Source organism: Triturus cristatus, chromosome 3_1, assembly GCF_964204655.1.
Source record: "Triturus cristatus chromosome 3_1, aTriCri1.1, whole genome shotgun sequence".
NCBI classification, from domain to species: domain Eukaryota; kingdom Metazoa; phylum Chordata; class Amphibia; order Caudata; family Salamandridae; genus Triturus; species Triturus cristatus.
In genome coordinates, this window is record NC_140583.1 from 213,550,264 (window position 1) to 213,574,237 (window position 23,974).

General features: G+C 43.3%; 1 protein-coding gene across 3 annotated transcripts in view; it reads left to right on the forward strand.

Annotated features, from left to right (window-relative positions):
- The window catches only part of SCAPER (S-phase cyclin A associated protein in the ER), a 3,109,515-nt gene that overhangs the window by 1,157,539 nt on the left and 1,928,002 nt on the right, over nucleotides 1–23,974 (forward strand). For all 3 annotated transcript variants that reach the window (XM_085643688.1, XM_085643687.1, XM_085643686.1), the window contains exon 17: nucleotides 17,896–18,038. In XM_085643688.1, coding sequence (XP_085499814.1) covers nucleotides 17,896–18,038 — 143 coding nt within the window. The remainder of the gene's footprint in view (nucleotides 1–17,895; nucleotides 18,039–23,974) is intronic.

Here is a 23,974-nt window from a genome sequence, read left to right on the forward strand (position 1 = left end):
TGTGCCACTGACTCTTGCCTGGATATGCAAATGGGGCAAAATTCTGTGGTCTGTGCTGGGGGTTTCCATCGAGATGTAAAAGCGTGTAGTGGAAGAGTCCCAGTCCTAAATTTAAAATAAAGGGTCCTGTCGAATGGTCTCTCAATAATGTCTAAGTAAAGTTCCCGAATCGGCAAATCCTTAAATTTTAGAAAGTCCTCCGTGAGTCTGCCCAATGTGCAATTAATGCTCCGTTGGGTCACAATCCAGTTCCAATACAAACTCTTGAGTGTTGCCTTTGGGGGGGGGGAAGACCTATTTGCCCAGGCTTCACTTAGACCCAAGTTATACAGGAGGGCTTTCATATCTCTCAGCCATTTTATCCTATGCCATCCAGGTAATGACATTACTTCAGAGAGCCCTTGACCATATTTGGCAAGCTCCAGGACTCGCCACAGCCGGGCCCATAAAAGTAAGGGCCGGAACTTTGCCAAATCACTAATGGGGCGGCAACCTAAATCCAGCATTAGTGGGATCATGGGAGTACCCTGGGGAAGTGACATGATGGCCCTACAGAACTTCCTCTCAGATCTTGACAATTCACTAGTGTTACATGAGCCCCATAGCTCTGCCCCATAAAGAGCAGAGCTAACTCCCCTTGCTGCATAGATTTCAATAACAGGGGCTATAGGTCTAATTGCACAGGAGCGCTGCTCCTTCAAAAGAGCCCCTGTTACCCTCTTGTGGGCTAGCAACATTTTACCTAAATGAGGAGCCCACTGCATATTGTGCGACAAACTGATGCCTAGATAATCAGACATCCACCCTCCCCAAAGGTACGGCGTTCAACTTTGGGGAACGCACAGGTTTTTTAGGGGGATTCATCACAAGATATTTTGTTTTATCGGTATTGATTACCAGGCCCCGTTCTGCACAAAAAAACTGGAAGTTATTGAGTAGTTTTTGAAGACCCATTGGGGATTTAGATAGCAAAAGCGTATCATCCGCAAAGAGAAGGGTGGGGATACGCTCCCCCGCCAGGAATGGTTCATCTGAAGGATCTTTCAACAGATGCTCAACCACACCGTTGACATACAAGGAAATGAGGGTGGGAGCTAGAACACATCCCTGGCGAACCCCTCTCTCTACCGGCATACTGCTGGTTTTCTCTCCCTCTGTACCCCATCTTATCTGGGCAAAGCTGTTCTCATGGAGCCTTACAAGTAACAATAGAATGTAATGTGGTATCCCCATGTCAGTAAGGACTCTCCAGAGAGAGTCTCCCTAGGTACAAGGTCAAAGGCAGTCTTTAAATCAATAAACGTGAGATAAAGACTGCCTTTGCCTATGACCACCACCTTCCAGTATACTAGCATCAATCTAAAGGCTTGTTCTATTGTGCCAGTGCCTGCTCTAAATCCTGCCTGGTAGTCAGAAAGAATGTTGTTTTCACTAATCCATTGTAATATTCTAACCAACAGCACCTTACCGACTACCTTTTGGGTTATATCCAACAGGCTTATAGGTCTATAATTCGACGGGTCGTCCCTGGCCCCTTTTTTAAAATTAGGGACGACCTCCGCCCCTTTCCAGGATGTGGGAATCGGTGCACCCCTGCAGATGGCAATGAGCAGGCAATGAATACATTTCCCCCATTTCGGGATATCTGAACGAAGCAAGTCCCCGGGAATACCATCTGGACCGGCCGCATTTTGGGGCATGATGGTACTAATGGCATACTCTACTTCTTTTATTGAGAAGTCGGGGTCTACTGGATCTACCTCCCAGTCCTTTTGGTGCATGATAGTACCAATAGCATACTCTACTCTTTTTGTTGGGGAGTCGGGATTTGCTAGAGCCACCTCCCAGCCTTGTTCATCATTGGGTTTACCTGTGGTGTTATTTCCAGATTGGCGAGTATACAATTTAGAAAAGTGGTTAACCCACACTTGGCTAGTAATGTTACATGTTATGAGGTCACTATCTGGTCTGTTTCTGGCTCTGATTGTGTCCCAGAAACGCCTTGGATCTTTCCTAGAACTTGCCTCTTTTAAAGTACGCCAGTACTCTTCTTCCCACTCCTTTTTTGCACTTGCCAATATTTGCTTATGCTCTTTTCTAGCTCCCTGTATCAGGGCTTGTGATTTACCTTTAATAGCCTCAATCAAAAGAGATTTTGCGTGCCTGCATGCAGATGTGTACCAATCGTGCTTGCCCCTTGGATTCCGGGTTGCCGTGTTCCTACCCACACACACCTTTTTCAAAAATACGTCCCCAATAGACCTAAGTGTACCCTCAAAAATAGATGTAACCCTTCCAGTTGCTAACGGGGCCGGATCAATAGTGTCCAACTCCGTTTGTGAAGTTGTAAGCATTTCATCGATAGTATTAAAGTTTAGTTTCATCAACTGAAACTTTGTTCCACTTCAAGCGTCTCCCACAAGAGGAGACAGAGATTTTGTGAGCTTGCTTAGGGAGCACTTCGACTGTTTTACTAGGCCAAGGGTTTTTAAGAGTCAGAGAAAGCGAATTATGATCGCTTTCTACAGTAGGTAAAACTACCATATCCTGTACTAATCCCCAAAGTGAAAAATCTAGCAAAATGTAATCTATCCCCGAGGTGTGGTTGACTCTATTGAATGTAGCAGCACCCATGGGGTCGGAGTTTGTACGACCATTTGTGGCTCTTAGGCCAAACTCCAACGTTAGAGCATTTAACTGAATCGCACTTTGGGACCATCTTTTGATCGGAAGAATAGTTAGGGCTGGAATACCCCTTCTAGCATCATCCTCACCCAGGTCCAAAATATCATCTGTTGAGAGAGGCTCATAGGTGCAGTTAAAGTCTCCCGCAACCAGGACTTGGGCACCAACAGTATTTTCTCTGAGCTCTGTTTAAAGAATGGTCACTATCGGGGACATAGACCCATGTTTGGTACCTCTAACATAAATATTAAACAAATCGAGGGTTAACCCACTACGGGGACCTCTCAAGGAGATTCCTAGAATATCTGGGCTATTAATCTGCTTAAGTATTGTACGGCAGTTAAGGGAGATGCTTACCCAGATGAGAAGGCCCCCCGATATATATATATATATATATGTGTGTGTGTGTGTGTGTATGTGTATATGTATATATAACTATGTGTATATATAAATATATATATGTGTATATATATATTCACTGAAAAAACCATAGGTTTCAGGGGCGTTTTAGTTAGCTGGGCTTTTCACTTGTACAAAACCATTGAAATTCCCCCGTTATAGTTAGTTCAGCTAACTATAACTCGCGCGCCCGCAATGCACTGCTGATGACGTCACATATTACATCACTCATGACATGGTCAGTGACATCACTCATGATGGCATCTCGCACCAAGCACTTCTACCGCGTCTACTGGCGACGCTCCGGAGGACACACCAAACGCCGATAGTAGGAAAGCGAGTCAGGACTTCTCTCCAGTACCGACTCTGACCGGTGAGTGCCTTCCAACCATCAGATATTCTGGCGGCAAAAAAGGGAGTGAGAATGCCGCCAAACATTCGAGAATCTCCGAGTGTTAATAATTGTGTTTTTTTAAACAAGGGATCCCCGTACAGGCATTTTCCAACCGCAAAACCTTTTTCTCGATTAAATCACCGTCATTCTGACATCTTCCCCAACAGGCAGGAGAGGGAGCTGGGCTGTGACACAGCCTACGCCACGGCGGCCATCTTGCCTCCCATTCTGATCCGTTCCTCCTGCCCTTTATGGTCTGTTATGGTCTGTTATGCTGCAGCTTTCTCTCCTGTCTGTCCATTATGGTCAGCTAGCTACCATTGCCTCTTTCCCCTCTGTTCTCTGTTGTCCATGTGCATGGTCCTGTCCCCTCCCTATTGCTTTCTATGGATTGTTGTGCTGCACTCCCGTCCCGCATTCCCTGTGTGGTGTATTGTGCTGCTGCAAACCCTGATGCCTGCCCTGTAGGGTCAGTTTGGTGCATCTCTCCATGTCCCTCCTGTCCTCTGTTATCTGAGTCCATGTCCCTACCCCAATTCCTCCTGCCTACCATTATCCAATGTACCATACTTGCGAACATTTTGAACTTGGTAAGAGGGAGATTTTGAAAAAAAACTGGGGTATTGATTTTCCCCTTTGAGTTACATTGAAAAAGAGGAGATTGTAGACAGGAGACATATTAAAAAAAGCCCATTTGAGCTTAAAAACATTGGGCGTTTCCTGGCTGAAACGGGTCTGTTGGCATGTATGGTTGTACTACCACTGCCTCTTCCTTCTGCCCACAATGGTCTATTATATTGCCACAGCCTCTCTTGCCAGTCCTGTATTGTTGGTTTGTTGCCCCTGCCCCCCTTTCCACTGCCCTCCATAGTCTGTTGTGCTGCCAATGCCCTTCCTGCCTGCCCAGTGTGGTCAAATTGTTGCCTCTGCACTCTCCTACCTGCCTTCAATTTTCAGAGTCCGTCCCCCTGGCCTCTGCCTCTCAACAGTATCCCAATGAACAACTAGATTGCTAACATTCTATATTTATTACTAAAGTATGGAACGCCTGACGTCATCTTGATGTAATCAAAACTGTAATACCTAGAGCATTTCCTTTAGACATTACATATATGAGAGGGTCAAATTTGCATCAAAATTATGGTTTGTGCTCAAAAAAACTAAAATGAGGACATATTTTTGAGTTTTCAAATAGCGACAAAGAACTTTTAAATTATTTGTAATCTTTGTTTTTTTTATCCAGTTGACCACTTGATTAAATGTTGCACCTAGGGGAGAGGATGTGGTGTTACTTCCAGAGCTGCAGACTTTGCAACTGGGGAACCAGGTTGGAGTTTCTGCTTCAGCTCAACATTCTGTGATTCTGGTCAAATCACTTAAGCTCCCCATGTCTACAACCAAAATGAATTTGATCTTGTGTGATGTAACCAATGCTCATGTAAAGCACTCCAATACCTGACAAGTCTGCACTATATAAAACTGCAAGTACACAATAAATAAGTGTTTTGCACACTTCTGTCATTGTGCTACATGTGGGCTACATCTGGGTGATATTTGTGCTGCATTTGGGCTCTTTTGTCTCTGGTGGCCATCTTAGGAGATTTATTTGTTATGAAGTTTCCTAATTTCCTCATTTACTGCAGTCTCCTCAGTAGGAAATGCTTTCAGTTTTTTACTTTGATTCCATCAAGAAGGTATTCAGATATGTCACACATTTGCCATAAATTCTGAATGTTAGCACTCTAGTTGCACATTAGATCACTGTAGTAAAGCTACTGCTCACCACGGAAGTCTGCTCCTGGTATTAAAAGTGCATGTTTCAGTCTGCATATCAGAATGTTTTAATGAAATAGAAGAGGATTTGAGAAGTCACTCAAAATGTGCCCTAATTTTTCTTTCTTCAGCACTAATCATAATTTCTATGGCAAAATAAAACCCCTCATTGTGTTCCTTTTTAAATTAAATGTTTTAAGTGTTACCAGTTTATTCCAATCAAGATGGCTTCAGGTGTGCTATACTTTTCTCATAAGTAAGACAGTAAGCGCTCTAGTTGTTCTTAAGAACACTCTGGGACATTCTGTCATTGGGCTATACTTGGGGGGCTACATCTGTGTAACGCCCTGAACGTCTCAGGATCGTTTAACAGACACGATAATGAGAACGCAACCACTTGTGAAGGTTTAGTTATTTTAATGAAGGCAAAAATAATACAAGGAATAAACAAAGGTTATAGTCACTGGAATCCTCCAGGCTAAGTAGGTTACCAGCCCACAGCACGGATGGTCCTAACCGTCCTCTGCATATACGCCGATCCCGGCGTATGCCAACAGAGGGCAGAAATGAAATGGCCGACAATGCCAATCGGTAGGCTGTGAGGGGCACGAAGAGTGTTGGGGAGAATCGAGGAGTCAGGGAAACACCCAGCCGGGGTCTCTACCTGAAGGGAGCAGCCGCTCAACCTCTTCCTCAGACTGCACCGGGACGCGGAGTCACCTCCTGGTGATGCGTCACCGATACCCCAATCACAAGCAAAGAAGACTGAACCGAGAGCAGCCGCTCGATCGATCCTGTGGACTTCCGAGTCTGTAACGCGGCAAACACCTCCTGGTGTGCGTTACAGCTGGCAGTCCCTGTATCTCTGGTCGGGCTGGGAGTTACGACTCCAACCAGCAAAAGCGCCACTGCGCTTTGACTCAGCCGAGTCAAAAAGCGAAGCTCAATGGTTATCCGGTAGAGCTTCCGGGTCCTTCACAGGTGACGATGGGGCAAGACACGGCCCAGGCAGTAACGACTCGACCTACCTCCGTTCTTGCCTTACTGGAGCACCACTCCGGAACACTGCTCTTCACTAAGCAGGTACGTCGGTGTAAACACAATATCCGACAGCGTTGTACCTCCCGGTTCCTCCCTTTATAGGGCGTGTTTTCCTTGAGTTATGTAACCGCTCTCCTGTTTACATAAGGGCGTGTTTTCCTTGAGTTATGTAACAGCTCTCCTGTTTACATAACCTCTCAACCGCTAAGCATCCTGGGAGATGTAGTCCGTTTTCGCTGGTTACCGTTTTCCTCCCCTCGCATGACAGGAATTCTTGACAATCTGGGTGATATTTGGGCTACATTTGGGCTCTTTTGTCTCTGGTGGCCATTTTGGGAGACTTATTTGTTATGAAGTTTCCTATTTTCCTCATTTACTACAGTCTCCTCAGTAGGAAATACTTTCAGTTTTTTACTTTGATTCCATCAAGAAGGCATTCAGATGTGTCACACATTTGCCAGAAATTCAGAATGTTAGCACTCTAGTTGCTTATTAGATTACTGTAGTAAAGCTACTGCTCACCAGGGAAGTCTGCTGCTGGTATTGAAAGTGCATGTTTTAGTCTGCATGTCAGAATTTTTTAATGAAACAGAAGAGGATTTGAGAAGTCACCCAAAATGTGCCCTAATTTTTCTTTCTGCAGCACTAATCATACTTTCTATGGCAAAATGAACCCCCTCATTTTGTTCCTTTTTGAAATTAAATGTTTTAAGAGTTACCACTTTATTCCAATCAAGATGACTTCAGGTGTGCAATACGTTTGTCATAAGTAGGACTGTTAGCGCTCTAGTTGTTCTTTAGAACACTCTGGGAAGCTGCAGTAGAACACAAAGGAATCAACTGACAGTCTCTGCCCTTGTTGGATGTACATGTTTTACTGAGAATGTCAGACTTCATTCTCACATGACTGAGAAAGATAATGTGAATTTACAGAAAATATGCTCTCAGTTTAGCTTATAGATCACCTTCCAAACCTCTGTGGGAAAAGCATGAGAAAATAGTTTTCTCTCAAACGTGATTCATGATATCACAGCAGAAGGCTTTTTCACATGGTAAAATCACCTTAGAGCACACCACAATTCCTAAAATGAGTATGGTACCATCAACAAATGATTTATAATGTAACTAAAGTCTTAAAACCTTCTATTAACTGCAATGCTTTTTAATGAGGTGCTATCACGTATATTGGTCCCAAGATGGCTGCCAACACTTCTTGGATGAGGTACTGACAGCCAATCAGATCTCACGATGAGATGTGTGGTTAGGCTCCACCCAGATATATCTATCTTTAATTTTCTCAGGAACTACTGAACGGATTTACACCATTTAAGCAAAAGGCACGAGTCTGGACTGAGGACTACCTCTTTGCCAAATTTGGTGTAATTCCGTTCAGCAGTTCGGGCTGTAGCTGCGTCAACAGGTCCTATGGGAAAATGCATGGGGAAAACGCGTTTTGGGACCCCCCTTTTTTCTCGGCCCCCGCTTGACGAATCACCGTGAAATGTTCAGGATAGGAGCGGACCGGAGCTGGCCAAAAGTTAGGAAAATTTCGCGAAGATTCGTCAATTGGCGCCAACGTTATTCCAAATAGAATGTTGCGGATTTCCTATGGAAAATAGGTCCTAACTATAACTACCTACTGGCGACTGCCAGTAGGTTATATATAATATATATATATATCTATCCAAATTGGGTTTTCCTGGGATCAGTCCCAAGTCAGGTGATGCGTCCACCGGCGAAACCCAAGGCCGGGTATGAATATCCAGAATTTCACCAAAGTAATCTGACGCACTCTCAGAGGTCTAGTTGCTACACCATAAGTTTTAATCTTGTCAACCGCTACGTGTTTCGACACCACAATGTGTCTTGATCACACGATAGTTCAGTTTCTCAAGAAAGTGCATAAATAAACTTTAAACATAGAAAAGGCACTCAAAGATGCATCAGCTCACAGTGTAACTATGGCGGCCATTTTTGAAGAGGTAGAGTTGTATTTTTGTTACATCACTCTATGCATAAAGAAACATTATTTACACATTTTAAAGAAACCAAAAAGCATATCATATGTAAAACATGTACTGCAATATTACATGGCAAGTGCGTGCTTCAGGTTATGGTTTTAAGTAGATAGCGCACCTTCCTTGATTTCATGCGGTCTAGTGCCGTAAAGTTATGTCAACTACGGGTCCCCGGGGGGGTCAGAATAAAATTCTTCCATCGTGATGTAAGCGGATGTTGCAAAAATGGTATAAATAATTACCAATATTATGTAAATGCAATTATCCGCAAACGGAATGTGCCTATTTAATATCTACAATGTCGCTACAATGGTTAATTATTATCATTGTAACAGGCTAAATATACCCAAGAGAAAACCAAAGTAAACAAAATACGAACCCAGTGATCCTTGTATGTACATTGTAATGAGTGATAAACAGCGTGTGCTAAAATTATCCCCACTCATTCCTTAGCATAGGAACAGAGCAAATGTCCTGCAGTTCCCCGCATGTCATATTATAAAGCGGACTAGTGCCTATATTTCTATCACCTATGACTGGTAGCCAAACAAAAAACTGATGCAAAAATTACTGCCAAGTGGCCTTGAGAATATTGCCTATATTTTCAATATAAAGAAAAGTGTCTAAAAACAAAAACTACCCAATATTAACATAAAATGCTCCTGTGCAATTAAAAAGTGTCTTATCTCACAAGACGTGCAGGAAAATCCTGGTGAAGAAAAGGGTGGGGAACCCGTGCAATGTCTTGAAACGTGATAGGTCCCTTCCTGTCCTCCTGTGAGGAAAATAAGATAAGAGGAATGATTAAAATTAAATCAGACGTCAGATATACTTAATTCTAGATACAGTTCCAAGCAGTATATCAACACAGTTATAAAATCAGATAAAAACATCTTAATCATCATGCAAATGTGTGGCTAATTCCTCGTCCAGGTTATGCCCTCCCGGGACTCTAGTCTCGAGTTCAATAAACCATTTGGACTCTTTCTTCCGGAGCTCAAGTTACCTGTTACCCCCATGCCTCCCTAGATTACCTTGCTCAATTGCACAAAATCTTAGAAGTGAGTTGTTGGATTGGTGTTTCTCTTGAAAGTGTCGGGCGATAGGATAGTGCAGGTCTACATTAGTAATTGCTCTTAAGTGCTCCTGGATAAGTTTTTTGACCATACAGATGGTGCTACCAATGTATTTCAGTCTACATGGACACTCCAGAGCATATATGACATAGTTAGAACTACAAGTGAGGAACTGTGGGATAGTTCTTTTTTTACACCCAGGTACCTCAAATTCTTTAACCATATGACTGGATTTACATGCTCTACAATGCCCACAAGGATGAAACCCTTTGAGATTATGCACATTTTTGTTCCGATTAACTGTGATATCACCCCTCACAAGAATATCCCTCAGGCTTCTTCCTCTTCTGTACGTAACTAGGGGTCTGTCACTTATACTTTTACCTATGATGTTATCAGATTTCAAGATCTTCCAATTATCCACTAGGACTTTGTGGACCTTTTTTTTAATCATGTGTAAAGGTAGTTATTACCCTTGACATGGTCTCATCCTTATTCTCTTTCTCAGTATATTCTAGACTCTTACACCTAGTAATTTATTTTATCTTATCACTGGCTTTGGTAAGTACCCACTCAGGGTAACCCCGCTCTCTGAATCTAGTGAGCATCTTCTCTTGCTCCAAATTGTATATTTTATCTGTGCTACAGTTTCTTCGTGCCCTCAGTAATTCTCCATATTGAATACTCCACTTAAGTGCTTCTGGATGAGCACTGAGGGCGTGAAGAAGACTGTTACCTGTAGTTTATTTACGGTGCAGGCTCGTCACAAGGGTACCTTAATGTACAGTGATGAGAGTTGCTGTTTAGTTTACCAATTAAATCTGTTGCTTCACTTTCAGTACCTCCCCACACTAGAAATAGGTCGTCAATGTACCTCATCCATACTTTTTCCTGTACGAAATCTGATTGTAACATTACATCCTTCTGAATTTCCTCCTCCCATTTGCCCAGGAAGAGGTTCGCGAAGCTTGGTGCAAAGCACGAACCCATCGCGATACCTCATACTTGTTTAAAGAGGTCACCATTGCACATAAAAATGTTGGTGGCAAGACAAATCCTTATCTCCACCAACATGTATGTATGGTCCAAAAAACCTATATCCCTCTCCTTAAGGAAGTGTAGACAGGCCGCAATCCCCTGTTCGTGATCAATGATAGTATATAATGAACTCCTGTCCAGTGTAATCATTGTGAAGCTATCATCCCACTAAATCTTGTCAATCCTATTAAGAAAATCTTTTGTAGCCTTAATATAAGATGATAAACGGCCTACAAAGTCTCTGAGGAAGTGGTCAACATATTTGGAAAGGTTCGCATTCACATTCTTTATGGATGACACTATAGGTCTTCCCAAGGGTTTTGTCGGGTTTTTGTGTATTTTAGGAAGCAAGTATAATATGGGCAATTTCGGACAATCCCTTTTAAGGAAACAATATTCCTGCCACGTAATGAGCCCTGCCCCCTGCCAGGCAGATAATTTCTCCCAGGTTGTAGTTATGCTTAGATAATACTCTGTAGTATTACTTTTACAGTAAAACTCATCATCACTTAATTGTTTAAGAGCTTCCTCAATATACAATTCTCTACCCCACAAAACAATGTTGCCTCGTTTATCTGAAGGCCGTATTACAATATTATTGTCCTCGGCCAATGAAACAATAAGTTATCTTTGTTTTTTGGATAGATCAAATTGCACTTTGCCGTTCCTTGATATTCTGTGCTTATGTTTGGTAAGCTCCTTAGTCACTACTTCATGAAATGTATCTATTGAATCATGAGAAAGGACAGGACAAAAAATAGATTTAGGTTTAAATCGGGTACATGCTGCCCTATCTATGGGAATCTCGCTCTGGTTCGCCATGGATACATCCCCATCATCACCTGGTACCACTCCCCCTAGTGTGTAGACAGTTTGCAGTAGGTTAGCGTCTCTCACAATAAAAACCGGTTGTGTTTCACCTTCTGCGCCGACATTCATGGTTTCTGGGGGGTCTATTACTCATCAAAGTGTGCCATTTCTGTAACTTTAGTTTCCGCACAAACTTAAAGATATCAACCCTTGTGTTGGCATAGTTGAACAGTTCCGTGGGGCAAAATATTAATCCTAAACATAAAGTTGTTTTTTCCGTTTCAGTTAAAGATCTTGATGACAAATTAATAATAGTTCTGTTTACCATTGTACTATCCATGATTACTTTGTTTTTCTGTAGTCACCTCGTCTGGTTCCCACTGGCTCTCTGCTTGTTCCTCCTTTGTTTGTATTTAAGTCACTTTTGTTTTGAGCGCCCCTGCTTCTACCTCGTCCCCGACTCTGACCTCGACCTCTCTGGGGCGTGGTCTGTGCTGTTGATGGTTTCTCTGGTTGTCGTCGTGTTCGCAGCACCCGAAATTCGTCTAAAAAAGTTGCTGGTTTAGTTATTATTTCCGCGTCCGAGGAAGTGCTGGCTGTTTGAACTGAGATGTCAGTGTCAAAATCACTGACTAATTTTGTATCCGGCAGCTCCTTTGTGTTCCAAAAAACATCCGGTCTGGTTTCTTGGATAGTTTGCTGATTATTCAGATGGTCATATTTGGGACTGTATGTTAGAATACGACCAGTCTCATAATCGATACAGTCCCTATGTAATTTTCTTTGTTTGCGAAATTTTATATCGTCTTCATATTTCTTAAGTCTTCCTTTTAATTCATCTTTGAATTTTTTGATTCTGTCCTGCTCCGTACTTTTTTTAAAATCATCCTCGATCTCTAATTCCTTGATTATCCTCTCCCTGTCCTCCCATGCATACTTTATCAATATGCATAGCATGTTCTTGGAACTGGAGGCTTAGTTGGCCGCCCATTCATGGAGCATATGTGGATTGGGGGATTCGTGTGATGGAGTTCCATAAATTCTTAGAACCCGGGGCACCAAGCCTTTAGCTACATAATCTTGGAGGGAGATCACCTCCCACCATTTAGATGATTCTTGTTTTTTTAGTCTTTCATACCTTCTTAGTATAATATTAAGAACATTATCTTTGGGTTTCTCTGTAGTTGGTACTGTAGCTGCACCTTTTCCTGGTGCGCGAGCAAAAAGAACCTGCGCCTCTTTTCGTCTCTCACTTTCATCCGCCATGATGATTAAACGGTTATGGTAGTCTTGTGTGATGTGCACTTACAAACATGCACTTTCCGGTGAAACACGAGGAAAACAAAATGTGGCAATTATGTTTCCCGCTTTTCCCTGTTTGTACTTATGTCAGCTTTTGACTTCCCCGCCTCTGCGTAGGCGGTTCCTGATGCCACTTAATGTTTAACAACAGTTCGAGGAGTATATGCGGATACAATCGTCAAGTAGATGTGACAAATGTCACTCCCCAGCTTGGTGCTTCCGTATCTGTCACTCCGCTTCAGCCCGTACACCGCGAAGTAAAAACCCGACCCCCGGTATTGCCACCGAGAGGGAGCCCGCCCGAACACGCCGTGTACGTGCACCCCCCCGCCCCTCAGTTAGCGCCACCCGGGGCCAAGCTTACCTCCGTGTTTGGGCTCACGTCCTCCACAAATTAGAATAAGACGATCAGTTCTCCTCCGATCTCATGTGGCCGGCATGCAATCCCTCCATAATATAAATAAAGCCAAATTGGGTTTTCCTGGGATCAGTCCCGAGTCCGGTGATGCGTCCACCGGCGAAACCCAAGGCCGGGTATGAATATCCAAAATTTCACCAAAGTAATCTGATGCATTCTCAGAGGTCAAGTTGCTACACCATAAATTTTAATCTTGTCAACCGCTACGCGTTTCGACACCACAATGTGTCTTGATCACACGATAGTTCAGTTTCTCAAAAAAGTGCATAAATAAACTTTAAACATAGAAAAGGCACTCAAAGATGCATTAGCTCACAGTGTAACTATGGCGGCCATTTTTGATGCGGTAGAGTTGTACTTTTGTTACATCACTCTATATATAAACAAACATTTACACATTTTAAAGAAACCAAAAAGCATATCATATGTAAAACATGTACTACAATATTACATAGCAAGTGCGTGCTTCAGGTTATGGTTTTAAGTAGATAACACACTTTCCCTGATTTCATGTGGTCTAGTGCCGTAACGTTATGAACTGAGGTGGCGAAGTGAGCTAAAGAATGATGATGGATTCAACCCAGATCTGTGACTGGGGGTGAGTCTGAAAAGTTTCAGCACTCTGTTCCTCATCTCCTTGTCTTTGCTTTAAAAAGAGGAGCTGCAAATTTGAATGTAGATGTACCCATTCCTATGACATCCTCTTTGGTAATATTTTAGGCTTTACATCAAAGAACAACAGCACAGCCTTTACTACTTTATGATTCCCAGCTTGTTAGAACCTGTGGTGCAATTGTTTCTTACACCTGCATCAGTGAAGTATGCTCCATCTCGACTTCTCAAAAAATATAAGCCATCGGACCAAGACCCGCTCTACCTTGGAGCAGATCCTCCTCAAGTAGGGCAGACTTCTTTAAGGAACCTTTTTGGGTGATGGTTGGAGCTATTTTTATCTCATGTCTGCCGTTTTTTTGGGATGGGCTTGCTGTTTTATTCCGCGCCTATGACCATTGATGAGGATCCCTTGGAAGATCTATTTCTAGATGGATTTTATCATGTCATTGTAGCAGCACCAAAGAAGTCCCATACTGTTGTTCGCTAATCATACATACCTCTGCATAAAGAGAGTAAACAAATAGACGTGCTTGGAAAAAAGATTTGTGGAGCATCAGTCTCAAGTATGAAGGCTGCCAGTGCTTCTGCTTTGTTTGAAAGATATTACAGATCTCTATCAGATTTGTTACATAGATTCACAGAAAAACTCCACAAACAAGACCAACAAGATTTTCAAGAAATCTTGATTGATGGTGGCCTCGTGGCAACTCAGATCATACATGCTCCAGCTGACACGTCCGATGTGACTGCTCATGGATATTGTCATGGAATCTGTGCACGTAAGTCAACTTGGCTGAGACTCACTGGTCTCAAACCAGTATCGCAACACCGTATTCTGAATTTGCCATTTCCAGTGAACACTTTCATTGGGTCTCGTGGATGATGAAATGTTTAGTTTTCTTCCATTGAAGTTCATCTTGTGGCTATAAATGTCTAAAGGAAGTCTCCATCACAAACATCCTTTTTTTTAAATACCTGTGGCTAAATATTTTCAAAAGGGCCTTAAAACATTTTTTTCACCATTGTCTATTTCTCCTCCTTGGGAACTTAACATTGCACTTCTCAAATTAGTGGGGACCCCTTTTGAACCCATCCACAAAGCGACTTTACAAAATCTTGCATGGAAAGCAGCTTTCTAGTTGCTATTACCTCTGCACTTAGAGTTAGTGAGATTTGGGCTTGGTGCGCCACTGAACCATACACAGTATTCCATTGTAAAAGAGTAGTTATGAAAATGGCACACCAGTTTTCTCCCTAAAGTAGATTTGGATTTCCACATAAACCATACTATTTCCTTACCCACTTTTTTCCCTATTCCTTCAATGTCAGCAGAGAAGTCCTTGCATTCTGTAGATGTTAAGAATCCTAAACTTTTATCTAGACAAAACTAAGGATATAAGATAGCCAGACCGTCTTTTCATAAACTTTGTTCTAACACTTAGAGGCTTGCCTTCTTCTAAACGATGTATTTCTAGATGTTTTTTATCATGCAATTATTCTCATACAGATAGAAATTACCTCCTACCTGGTAGGCCAAAAGCACCATCTACACTGGGAAATGCTGCTACCATAGCTCTTTCAGAGATTTGTAAGGCAACTACCTGGAAATCTGTTCTTACATTTACTAGACATTACTGTCTAGATTCATACTCCAGAGCAGATACTCAAGTAGGGCAGGCTTCTTTAAGGAACCATTTCGGATGATGATTGGAGCTTTTTTTATTTTGTGTCTGCCTTTTTGTGGGATGGGCTTGCTATTCTATTCAGCCTTTATGGCTTACGATGAGGATGCCCTGGAAGAGAAGGAAAAGTTACTCACTTGTAATCCTGGTTCTCTTCTAGGGCAATCCTCATAATTAGCAACCCTCCCAACTCACCAGCCAGGAACTATTAAAGCTCTTGACAGTTGCTTCACCCAGGATTCCTAATTTACATATAAATGACCTGATCTAAATCTCACCTCTGAGGCATGATGGGATACAGGGGCACTGTGAGGTTCTTAAAGGCACAGTGCCAGTTTTCTATTCTATGCTTTTCATTCCAATCTATTGGCTAACAGTGTCTCATACTCCCTTTCTTTTTCCTTCTAAAAAGATTTGTGAAAGATTTTTTGTGGTCACCTTTGTTATAGTATTACAGGTCTATGCAATTGACTTCTTTTTAAAATGGAAATTCAATGAACGCTTCCAATTTTTAGAAACATACACAGAGTACGATGGTATAAATTCTTGTTACGCATATATGTACTACTATTTGAAGTACTCTGGGATCCCTGCATGTGGACAGGACTCTTCAGTGCTTATGACTTTAATGAGGATTAGTCTGGAAGAGATCTAGGATTACAGGTGAGTAACTTTGACCTTTTTTGGTGTTTGATGAATCCTCTAGAAACGTTAAAAAAAAAGTCTTAATCACCTGAGGTCGAGATAATCCGTCAGTTACATCATTTACTACCACACTCTGCGCATGGGCAACGGGTTCAAAGTATTCTTGCTTTGCTCTATCTGGCTATTGCAACATTTCTCCTTATGTTGTGGCTCGCTAGTTACCATGGGACCAGCCAATCAGAGCACTTTATTTTCCTGCAAGACTTCAGCGGGAGGCCCATGGCACTAGAGATCGCTATTTATTTACATTAATTTCTCAAAAATGGCTGAAAATATTTATACAACAGACACACTTTCTGAGTAAAGATCTATCTTTCTGCCAAATTAGGTGTAATTCTTTTCAGCTGTTCCCCTATGAAAATTGCATGGGGAAAAAGTATACCCCCCACCTTTTTGAAGAATCATCCTGAACCTTTCCAAGAAGGAGCTGAGAGGGTTGAACTTTTTTTTTCTCCAAGTTTTGTGAAGAATTGTCAAATGCCACCAAGGTCTTAAGTAAAATTAAAAAAACTCTTCCTATGAACACTAATGTATAACTACATTACTATACAGTGGCGACTTCTGTCCATATCTATGTCTTGTGTAAATATATATATATATATATGTGTGTGTGTGTGTGTGTATATATATTTATTTATTTATATTTTACCTATTGGCAGTCGCCAAAGGGTAGTTATAGTTAGGACTTAGTTTCCCTGGGAAAAGCTTTTTTGACTTGCTTATAACTTTTGCGCCATTTAATGAATCTTCATGAAATTCTCTGCAAAAAGTGCCATGGTTTGCTAGTTCTTCATGGAAAGTTTTGGCGTGATCCGTCAAGCAGGGGCTGTGAAAAAGGGGAGGGGGTCAAAAAATGTGCATTTCTCATGCAGTTTCCCATAGGGACTTTGAACACGACTACAGCCTGATCTACTGGATGGAATTACGCCAAATTTGGCAGAGAGGTAGCTTTTGGTCTAGAAAGAACCCCTTTTTGCTATTTGGTATAAATCCGTTCAGTAGGTGCAGAGTTACTAAAGGAAAAACAAATTTGTATATCTAGGGACGTGGACCCTCTGCGGATCCGAGAGATCTGATGCTGATATCTGATTGGCTGCCTGCACTTCAACCAGGAAGTGTTGACAGACATTTTAGGACTCTGACTCAGGAAAGTCCCCCAAAAAAATTTAAAAAAATGAAAGAGAAGGGGGCATGGTAGGAATGCCAAATTCGCATTAGAAAATAACAAATCTGAAGGTATAATGATGACTGCATTATGGCAACTTACTTACTGGTACACTTGTTGGTCCCTGCAATCCTTGTTTTAAACTGTCTTTAGAGAATTCAACTTTATGTTTTGCATTAAAATAATGTTGCATGATTGGATTGAAACTGGAGTTGCAGTATAACTTAATTTATATTTTGTTTAGTGCTTTGTTATTTTAATGCATTATTGTTACTCTATTGAACTAGTCTTGCATTTAAACCCCGACTGATTGGTTTTTAGCTTTATAAAGTAAGAATTACTAATCAGAATTGGCAGAATCTTAAAGCTGTAGTCGTGAAATGTATTTGGTGGTTGAAACCTGCAGGCTTCTACATTACAATAATATCTTCAGGCCATGAAGTGGGATTGAGTACTTTGAAGTTGTCATTTCAATTCACCATCGACAAGCCCGTTTCTCTTGGCACACGTAGGCTCATATAATTCTTTCAGATCTCAGACATCGCTAGACTGTGTCCTCTTTAGACCTAATTTGTCAATTACAGTCAAGTATATGCCCGGTGTTTTATTGTAATCTCTGCATTTTAATAGGCTTTTTTCCTGTAGATACTGATGTTGTCTTTGTTTAGTAACTGCACCACATGCTCATCTGTCTGTATGGTTCATTAAAGAGTTATTTAAACTTTGAGATGTATACAAACATTCTTCATCTCCTTTTCTTACTCCTACACTTAGGAACGTAAGAGAGTTCTTGAGGCTGAGCGTCAAGCCCGTGTAGAAGAGCTGCAGATTAAGAGAAAAGAACAAGAAGCTCGAATAGAACATCAGCGCTTAGAGAAAGAGAAAGCACGCGAAGATGCTGCAAGGGAACGAGCCAGGTAAGCTCCTCTTACTTTTATTTCATTACTAGTTAATATACACAGGCATGTATGGAACGATGATGTCCATAGACATTAAAGAAAGCAGTCTGGTAGTGACTTTTCCTTCCAGAAAATGGTGATCTTGGAAGTGTGGATCTAGCGTGTGCAAAACATATGAAATTATGGAAAGTGAGCATGTTGCCACCATGTAACCCAACTCTTCTTATGTTTATTAATGGAGCCTCCCTATTTATACTCCAGTTTTTACTTTAGTGCAGAAGTCAATATCCCTAGTCAACTCATCCAGCGAGGAGCAGTTGCTGCTCGTGTAGTGGTGTTTGCAGTTGTGTTTAGCGATCAAAAATCCTGTCCCCAGCAGGTCGACCTAAAACCACCCCCATCCTCCCAATAAGACCCTCTTGGGGTCTTTAAGTGCATTGGTATTTCCAGGACCCTACCCATTATGGTGTGTTACTGTTGCTAATAGACATGAACATTGGGGCACTCCCACACAGTGTGAGAAAAGGTTCCAGGGGCCACTTTGCATGAGGAAGTGCAGGTTAGGCGATTTGCCCATCTTACACAAACTTTTGGGATTGGAGTATACCCCATGGAAGTAGTAGTTTACCCTATGGAAATAATTACCCTGCAATTTCATTGAGTGCTTGCCCAAACATCACTTTAGGTCGATAGTCCTATTAGGTCCCGTGGAGTTTTGTTGCATGCACCAGCCATGTCCCATGCAAGAGGGAGGGGGGAACTCTTTTGTCAGTTTACCCAACCATTTAATGTGCTTCAGGGCCTTATGATAACAAAAAGGATGTAGCTTGGTGATCTGTAGCAGCCGATGCAGCAGTTTCCCCCCATATAATGAGCGTATACCAGGGCTCTGCAGTAGGCACAGTTCTAGGTCTATCGTTGGGTCCTGCCTCTCACTGAACAACTATTTTTTTATATGCAACATCTGGGAAGCAAGATAGTATAAGTGAATGTCAGCACTGCCCAGTGTGCATTTCACAGAAAAGATCTAGTGTATCTTACCTGCCCATAGAAACAATGGATTGCAGCTCCACAAAGAAGCGATCCTGCATAATGTAGGGTTAATTGTGAACTGTGTTGAGAAATCGGGGGAGGAACCCCATTTTAAGTAGGGCCGGCCTGCCCATTATAGAGAGAGGTAGAGAAGACCATCCCTTCAATCCTCTCTTCATGCAACAAAGCAGGGGCACAGTGTTCAAGTCCAAGTTCTTCTTCGGGTCTAAAGTTACCTTGATGCCAAAGTGCGTGAAGTGATTTTCAGCGAAATTGTAACTGACTGCGCCAAGCAGCCTGGAGGAGCGCAGGAGAGGCACACTTACATTAACTTTCAACAACTTACCTGCAGGCCTGAGTCCTCCTGAAGTGAAGGACTGTAACATCTGTTAGCCTAGGCAGGGTTTGCTCTGTCCACTGAATATAGAGCAGCATGGCATCAGCTTATAATGACAGCCTATTTTCAATCAGGTTATTTCCTTGAAAGCTTGTGAATTGGCCATCAACCATTATCTAATCCTCCAGTGGTTCTTTATTCAGGGTGAACAGCAGGGGACAGGGGGAGCATACCTAGCATGTACCTCTCCTAATAGGTTGGACAGCACTCGCATGGAACCCATGGCGCATCATATAGCATGGCAATGTAACTGAGGAAGTGGGGCCAAACTTCATTCTGGTACCTGCAAGTTAGTTGCCCTAGCCAGGGCAACTTGTTAACGCCTCAGGCAATGTCAGGTGCTCTTGCATGAAACTATTTTTGCCATTATGTATCAAGAAGCAGATGTCCGTCACTAATTTGTAAGTGAGGATTTGTGCGAGGATCTTGGGTTATACATTAATGAATGAGATCAGGCAGTAGGATGCATACGTTTGCTGGCTTGCCAGTCATTAGAATGAATAATGTGGGTCTGCTGTTGAGATAGTGGAGAAGTGAGAACTTGTTTATGGCTTTCGAGGAACATTACCAGCAGGTGCAGTATAATGTGGGATGAATACTACTTAAACCAATTCAGATGGGAATCTGTGCTATCCTTCTGAATTTCGTCAGCAGTCATAGCGAGGACCAGGGCAGCCTGGTCTAAAGGCGACAGTGACCTCATGGGAAGCTCAGCTAGGATTGTATGTTTATCTCTAGGGGTGGAGTCTGTTGAGGTCAGTAAAGCCTCTTACAGTAAAGACTAAAATCGGCCTCAATCGCCAGAGAACCCGTCTCCTTCATCAGTCTGTGTTGAGGGAATAATTCTGGAGTCTGCCTTTTTGCTAACTAACCAGAACAAGAGCTTGCCTGCTTTATTTCTGAGTTTGTAAACTTTGTATTGAGATATTGTGCATGCCAGCTTCGCTGTGTCAAATAGTTTTATTTTCAGCTATACTTCAAGTTGTGTGCAAGTATCAGTTGTAGGCCGCTGTCAGCAGGCTTTCAAGCTCAATAATTTGCTCTTCTAGGGACTGTATGTCTTTTACCCTGTATCTTCAATTTTTTTCAGCACCACAGCTTTGGCCTCCCCTCTAGTGACAGCCTTGAAGGCCTTTAAAAGATTAGTGAGTGAGGAGATCAAATTGCATTTAGTCCGAAGTATTCCTCTTTTGCACCCAGCAGACAGTCCACCAGCAGGTCATCTTTCAGTCACAATGCATTTAAGCCCTATGTGCCGCTGCACCTGCATGCTGAGCTGCATCATGACAGGGGAATGGCTAGAGAGCCCTTGCACCAATATCTGGGCATCAGTCGTATTGCCCAAGTTAAAAAGGTAACCCAGATGGGAATAACAGCGGTCGTTCATGGAGTAATGTGTATATTGTTGGTCATTTATATGCCATTTCGGCAATCCATTGCTGAGACCAACAGAGTCCGTCCAGCTGGCCGGGACTGTTGATCATGAAGTCTTAGAGGAGCTGTCCACCTATAGGCAAGTGTTCACGACCCCAATGTAGTCTCCCCTCTCGAGTATCATATGCATGGGGCATTCTAATAGTAGCTCAGTTACTTCATGGAGGCACTGTTAGTCATGCTGGGGTTGCATCTGCATTTAAAATGGACAAGGTCATGTGTGCATGTTATCATAGCACACCTACACAGGGCATCTGTGCAGATGCCCCTGGAGTGCCAAGTGAAGCCTGAGCAGACAGCATGGTGTTTCCCTGTCTGCTGCGGAAACTGAACTATGTACCAAACAGGTGAGTCTCCTGTAGAAGCCTGTAGACATTTCATGTTGAAATTGGGATAGTGACAAAGTGAGCTAATATGTGACATTTTAAAGTCAGAAAATAATTTCTGTGTTTCCCTGCCTGTATTCCTGAACTTCAAGTAATCTATAACGCCCACTCCCTCCTGCCCTATACTTTGTACTAAAAAAGCATCTGTTGCCTTAGAAAACTAACTAGAACGTCCTAACATGAATAAAGCAGTGGGGTTATCTGTGGCAGGCCTAGTCCATGCTCAACCACCTGAGGAACCCATGCACATATCAAGATTGCCCTGTTTAGCTAATATTGCAGATCGAACACCACACAGCCCCGGGTGAACCCACATCTCCAAGTTGACTGCTTTGAGCGTTCCAACAGTACTCCACCTTGCTAACTTTTTCTCATGGTGTGCGGCCATCTCCGCTCCTGGAGGCGAGTGCCTGACAGCATCTAGAGTTTAGGTCTACCGGGGTCTGATATCACAGTCTGCTCAGAATTAGATGAGTCACTGAAGGATTTGTTACTGGTGGTTTTGTGTCCTCTATCCACTGCAGCTGCGCCTTCGCACTCTGGAGGTCTCAGAGTCCTGAGCATGATTTTGCCGCCCACCCCCACCCATGGTCAAGGCTAGAAAATTGGTCTTGTTTATTGAAGTGTGTGTGTTGTGGGGGTGGGGAGAGGGGTAAGGGATTTGCTCTGCGATCCAGGCCTACACTTGCTACAGTTGCACAAAAATGATCTTATTCTGAAAAATCACTTTCACGATTTGCAGGCACAAACATCGCCCCCTCTTGTCCCTGCCCTCCCAAATTATTTGCTGGGCAAAGGAGCATGTATTTCATGTTCATCACTCTGAGTTGTTGCTTTACATGCTAAAAGGATTTGTGATGCATCTGTATGAATTTGGCATAATGTGCAAAAATTATAATGTTATTTTAAGTCAAATATCACGATCTGTTTTTCCTATGCAACCTTGATAATTGGGATATGGGCTATTAATGGACAAGGGGGTGCACCAGGCAGAGGCTTTTGCACCCGCTCAATCATAAAACAGGAGGTGTTCTCATCTTTCGGGGGAAGGGGGGGGAGACTCTCTAACTCTCAATCTAGGAAGGCTTCAGGATATGTACTTTCTGTCCCCTAGGGTTGGCCCACAAACCTCAGATTATTGCGGTGTGAGCGGCCCTTTGCATCCTCGGTCTGTGCAGTCAGGTTGCTAGTAGTTTGCTGTAACTGCTGCACTTTCTTAGGAGGGTCACCTCAACACCCACTGCTCCTCTCTCCGTTTTGATCTACAATCTAGAGGCTTGGATACCCTGGAGGATTTGATCTGTGGATGTGAATTCATCTCAGTGAGGACTCCTGCAATGCTCCCGCACAGATGCGAATTGCCCTAGTGTACTTGTCCATTTTTCCCTGCTTGAGGATCGCCTTGTCTTCGCCATGTGCACCACGAAGCAAAAAGCCAGCTGTAGACTCCCTAGTGTGGCGGAACAAACAACTTCCAAAGACTGTGCCCTCCATGGACTCCCAGCCCTTCTGCCCCATAGTTGTGGCCAACTGAAGTAGTCTGGCTGTCGTCCACAGCACAGAATTGCAGAGATCACTGGTCCTGTAGACTCAAGGTAGGCTAGACCCAAGTTGTGCGGCTTGAATTTCAGCACCACTGTACAGATCTCATGGGCACTAGTGGGTGCCCAGGGCAGCTGGCACCAGTTGAGGTGGCACAAGGTCTACCCCAGTAAATGGCCCAAGATACAATCACCCAGCCCCTGTCCCCAGCAGGGTGGGCTCCAGGTCACCTGCCGGCAATGGTGCTACAGGAGGGTGCCGAGGTCAACCAGGTATGAAGTATGTCCTACCTAATCCGTGCCAAGAAGCTAGAAAGGTTAAGGAGGGCCACACAGATCCGCCACAAAAGCACATCCTCCCATTAACTAGGGTCTATTTTCACCTCAGGCCGCAACAGCCGGGTCCTGCTGTCCCTAGTCAAGGTACCAAGAGTTCAAAAGCTCCTCACCCCTCCTCATCATATTAAGTGCATCGGGCCCAGGTTCCTTTTAGTTAGTGTGGAGGGTGGGGACTGGACTCCTCACCCCTCATAATTTCTTGAGAAGTATTGGGGTCCAAGTTATATACAGTCGGTGTGGGGATGGCTGCAGTCCAATGAGGCAGCTAGGCTACACCCGGCATGGTTGCCCATGAGGATGCGCTCACACTCAACTCAGGCCAACAGTAGTTGTTGTGTAATCCCATGACCAGCAGTCAGTAAATCAAGTGGTCGGAGGGGCTCACTCCTCACCCCGACGTTTCTTGGGATGTATCACGTCCTTGGTCACACTCATTTTATGTGGGGCGAAAGGAGCAGCAGTTCAGCTCAAATACCAGGTCCCAGCTACACTGTATCACCCACCCGTCCTGGCCCTAGGCACAAATGCTCACACCACCGCAGGTGTGCAGGTCGGCTCCACCACTGGGGGCCACGAGCATGTCCTTGGGAGCCCATTCATTGGGTCTGCGCTGCTGAACACAAAAGCTGTCCCAGTGGGCACTTTTCCTTCACCAAGGACTCCGTGCTACACAGCACCTGTGAGGTCAGAGCAGTCATTCCTCTCAGCATCAGCCGCAGTGGGCCCAGATCCAGCCCTTTTCAGCACATATACATTGCTTGAGCTTAGAATAGAAGGAGTTCACTAAAGCTGATGACTCGAGCAGAATAGACAAGCAAGCCACAG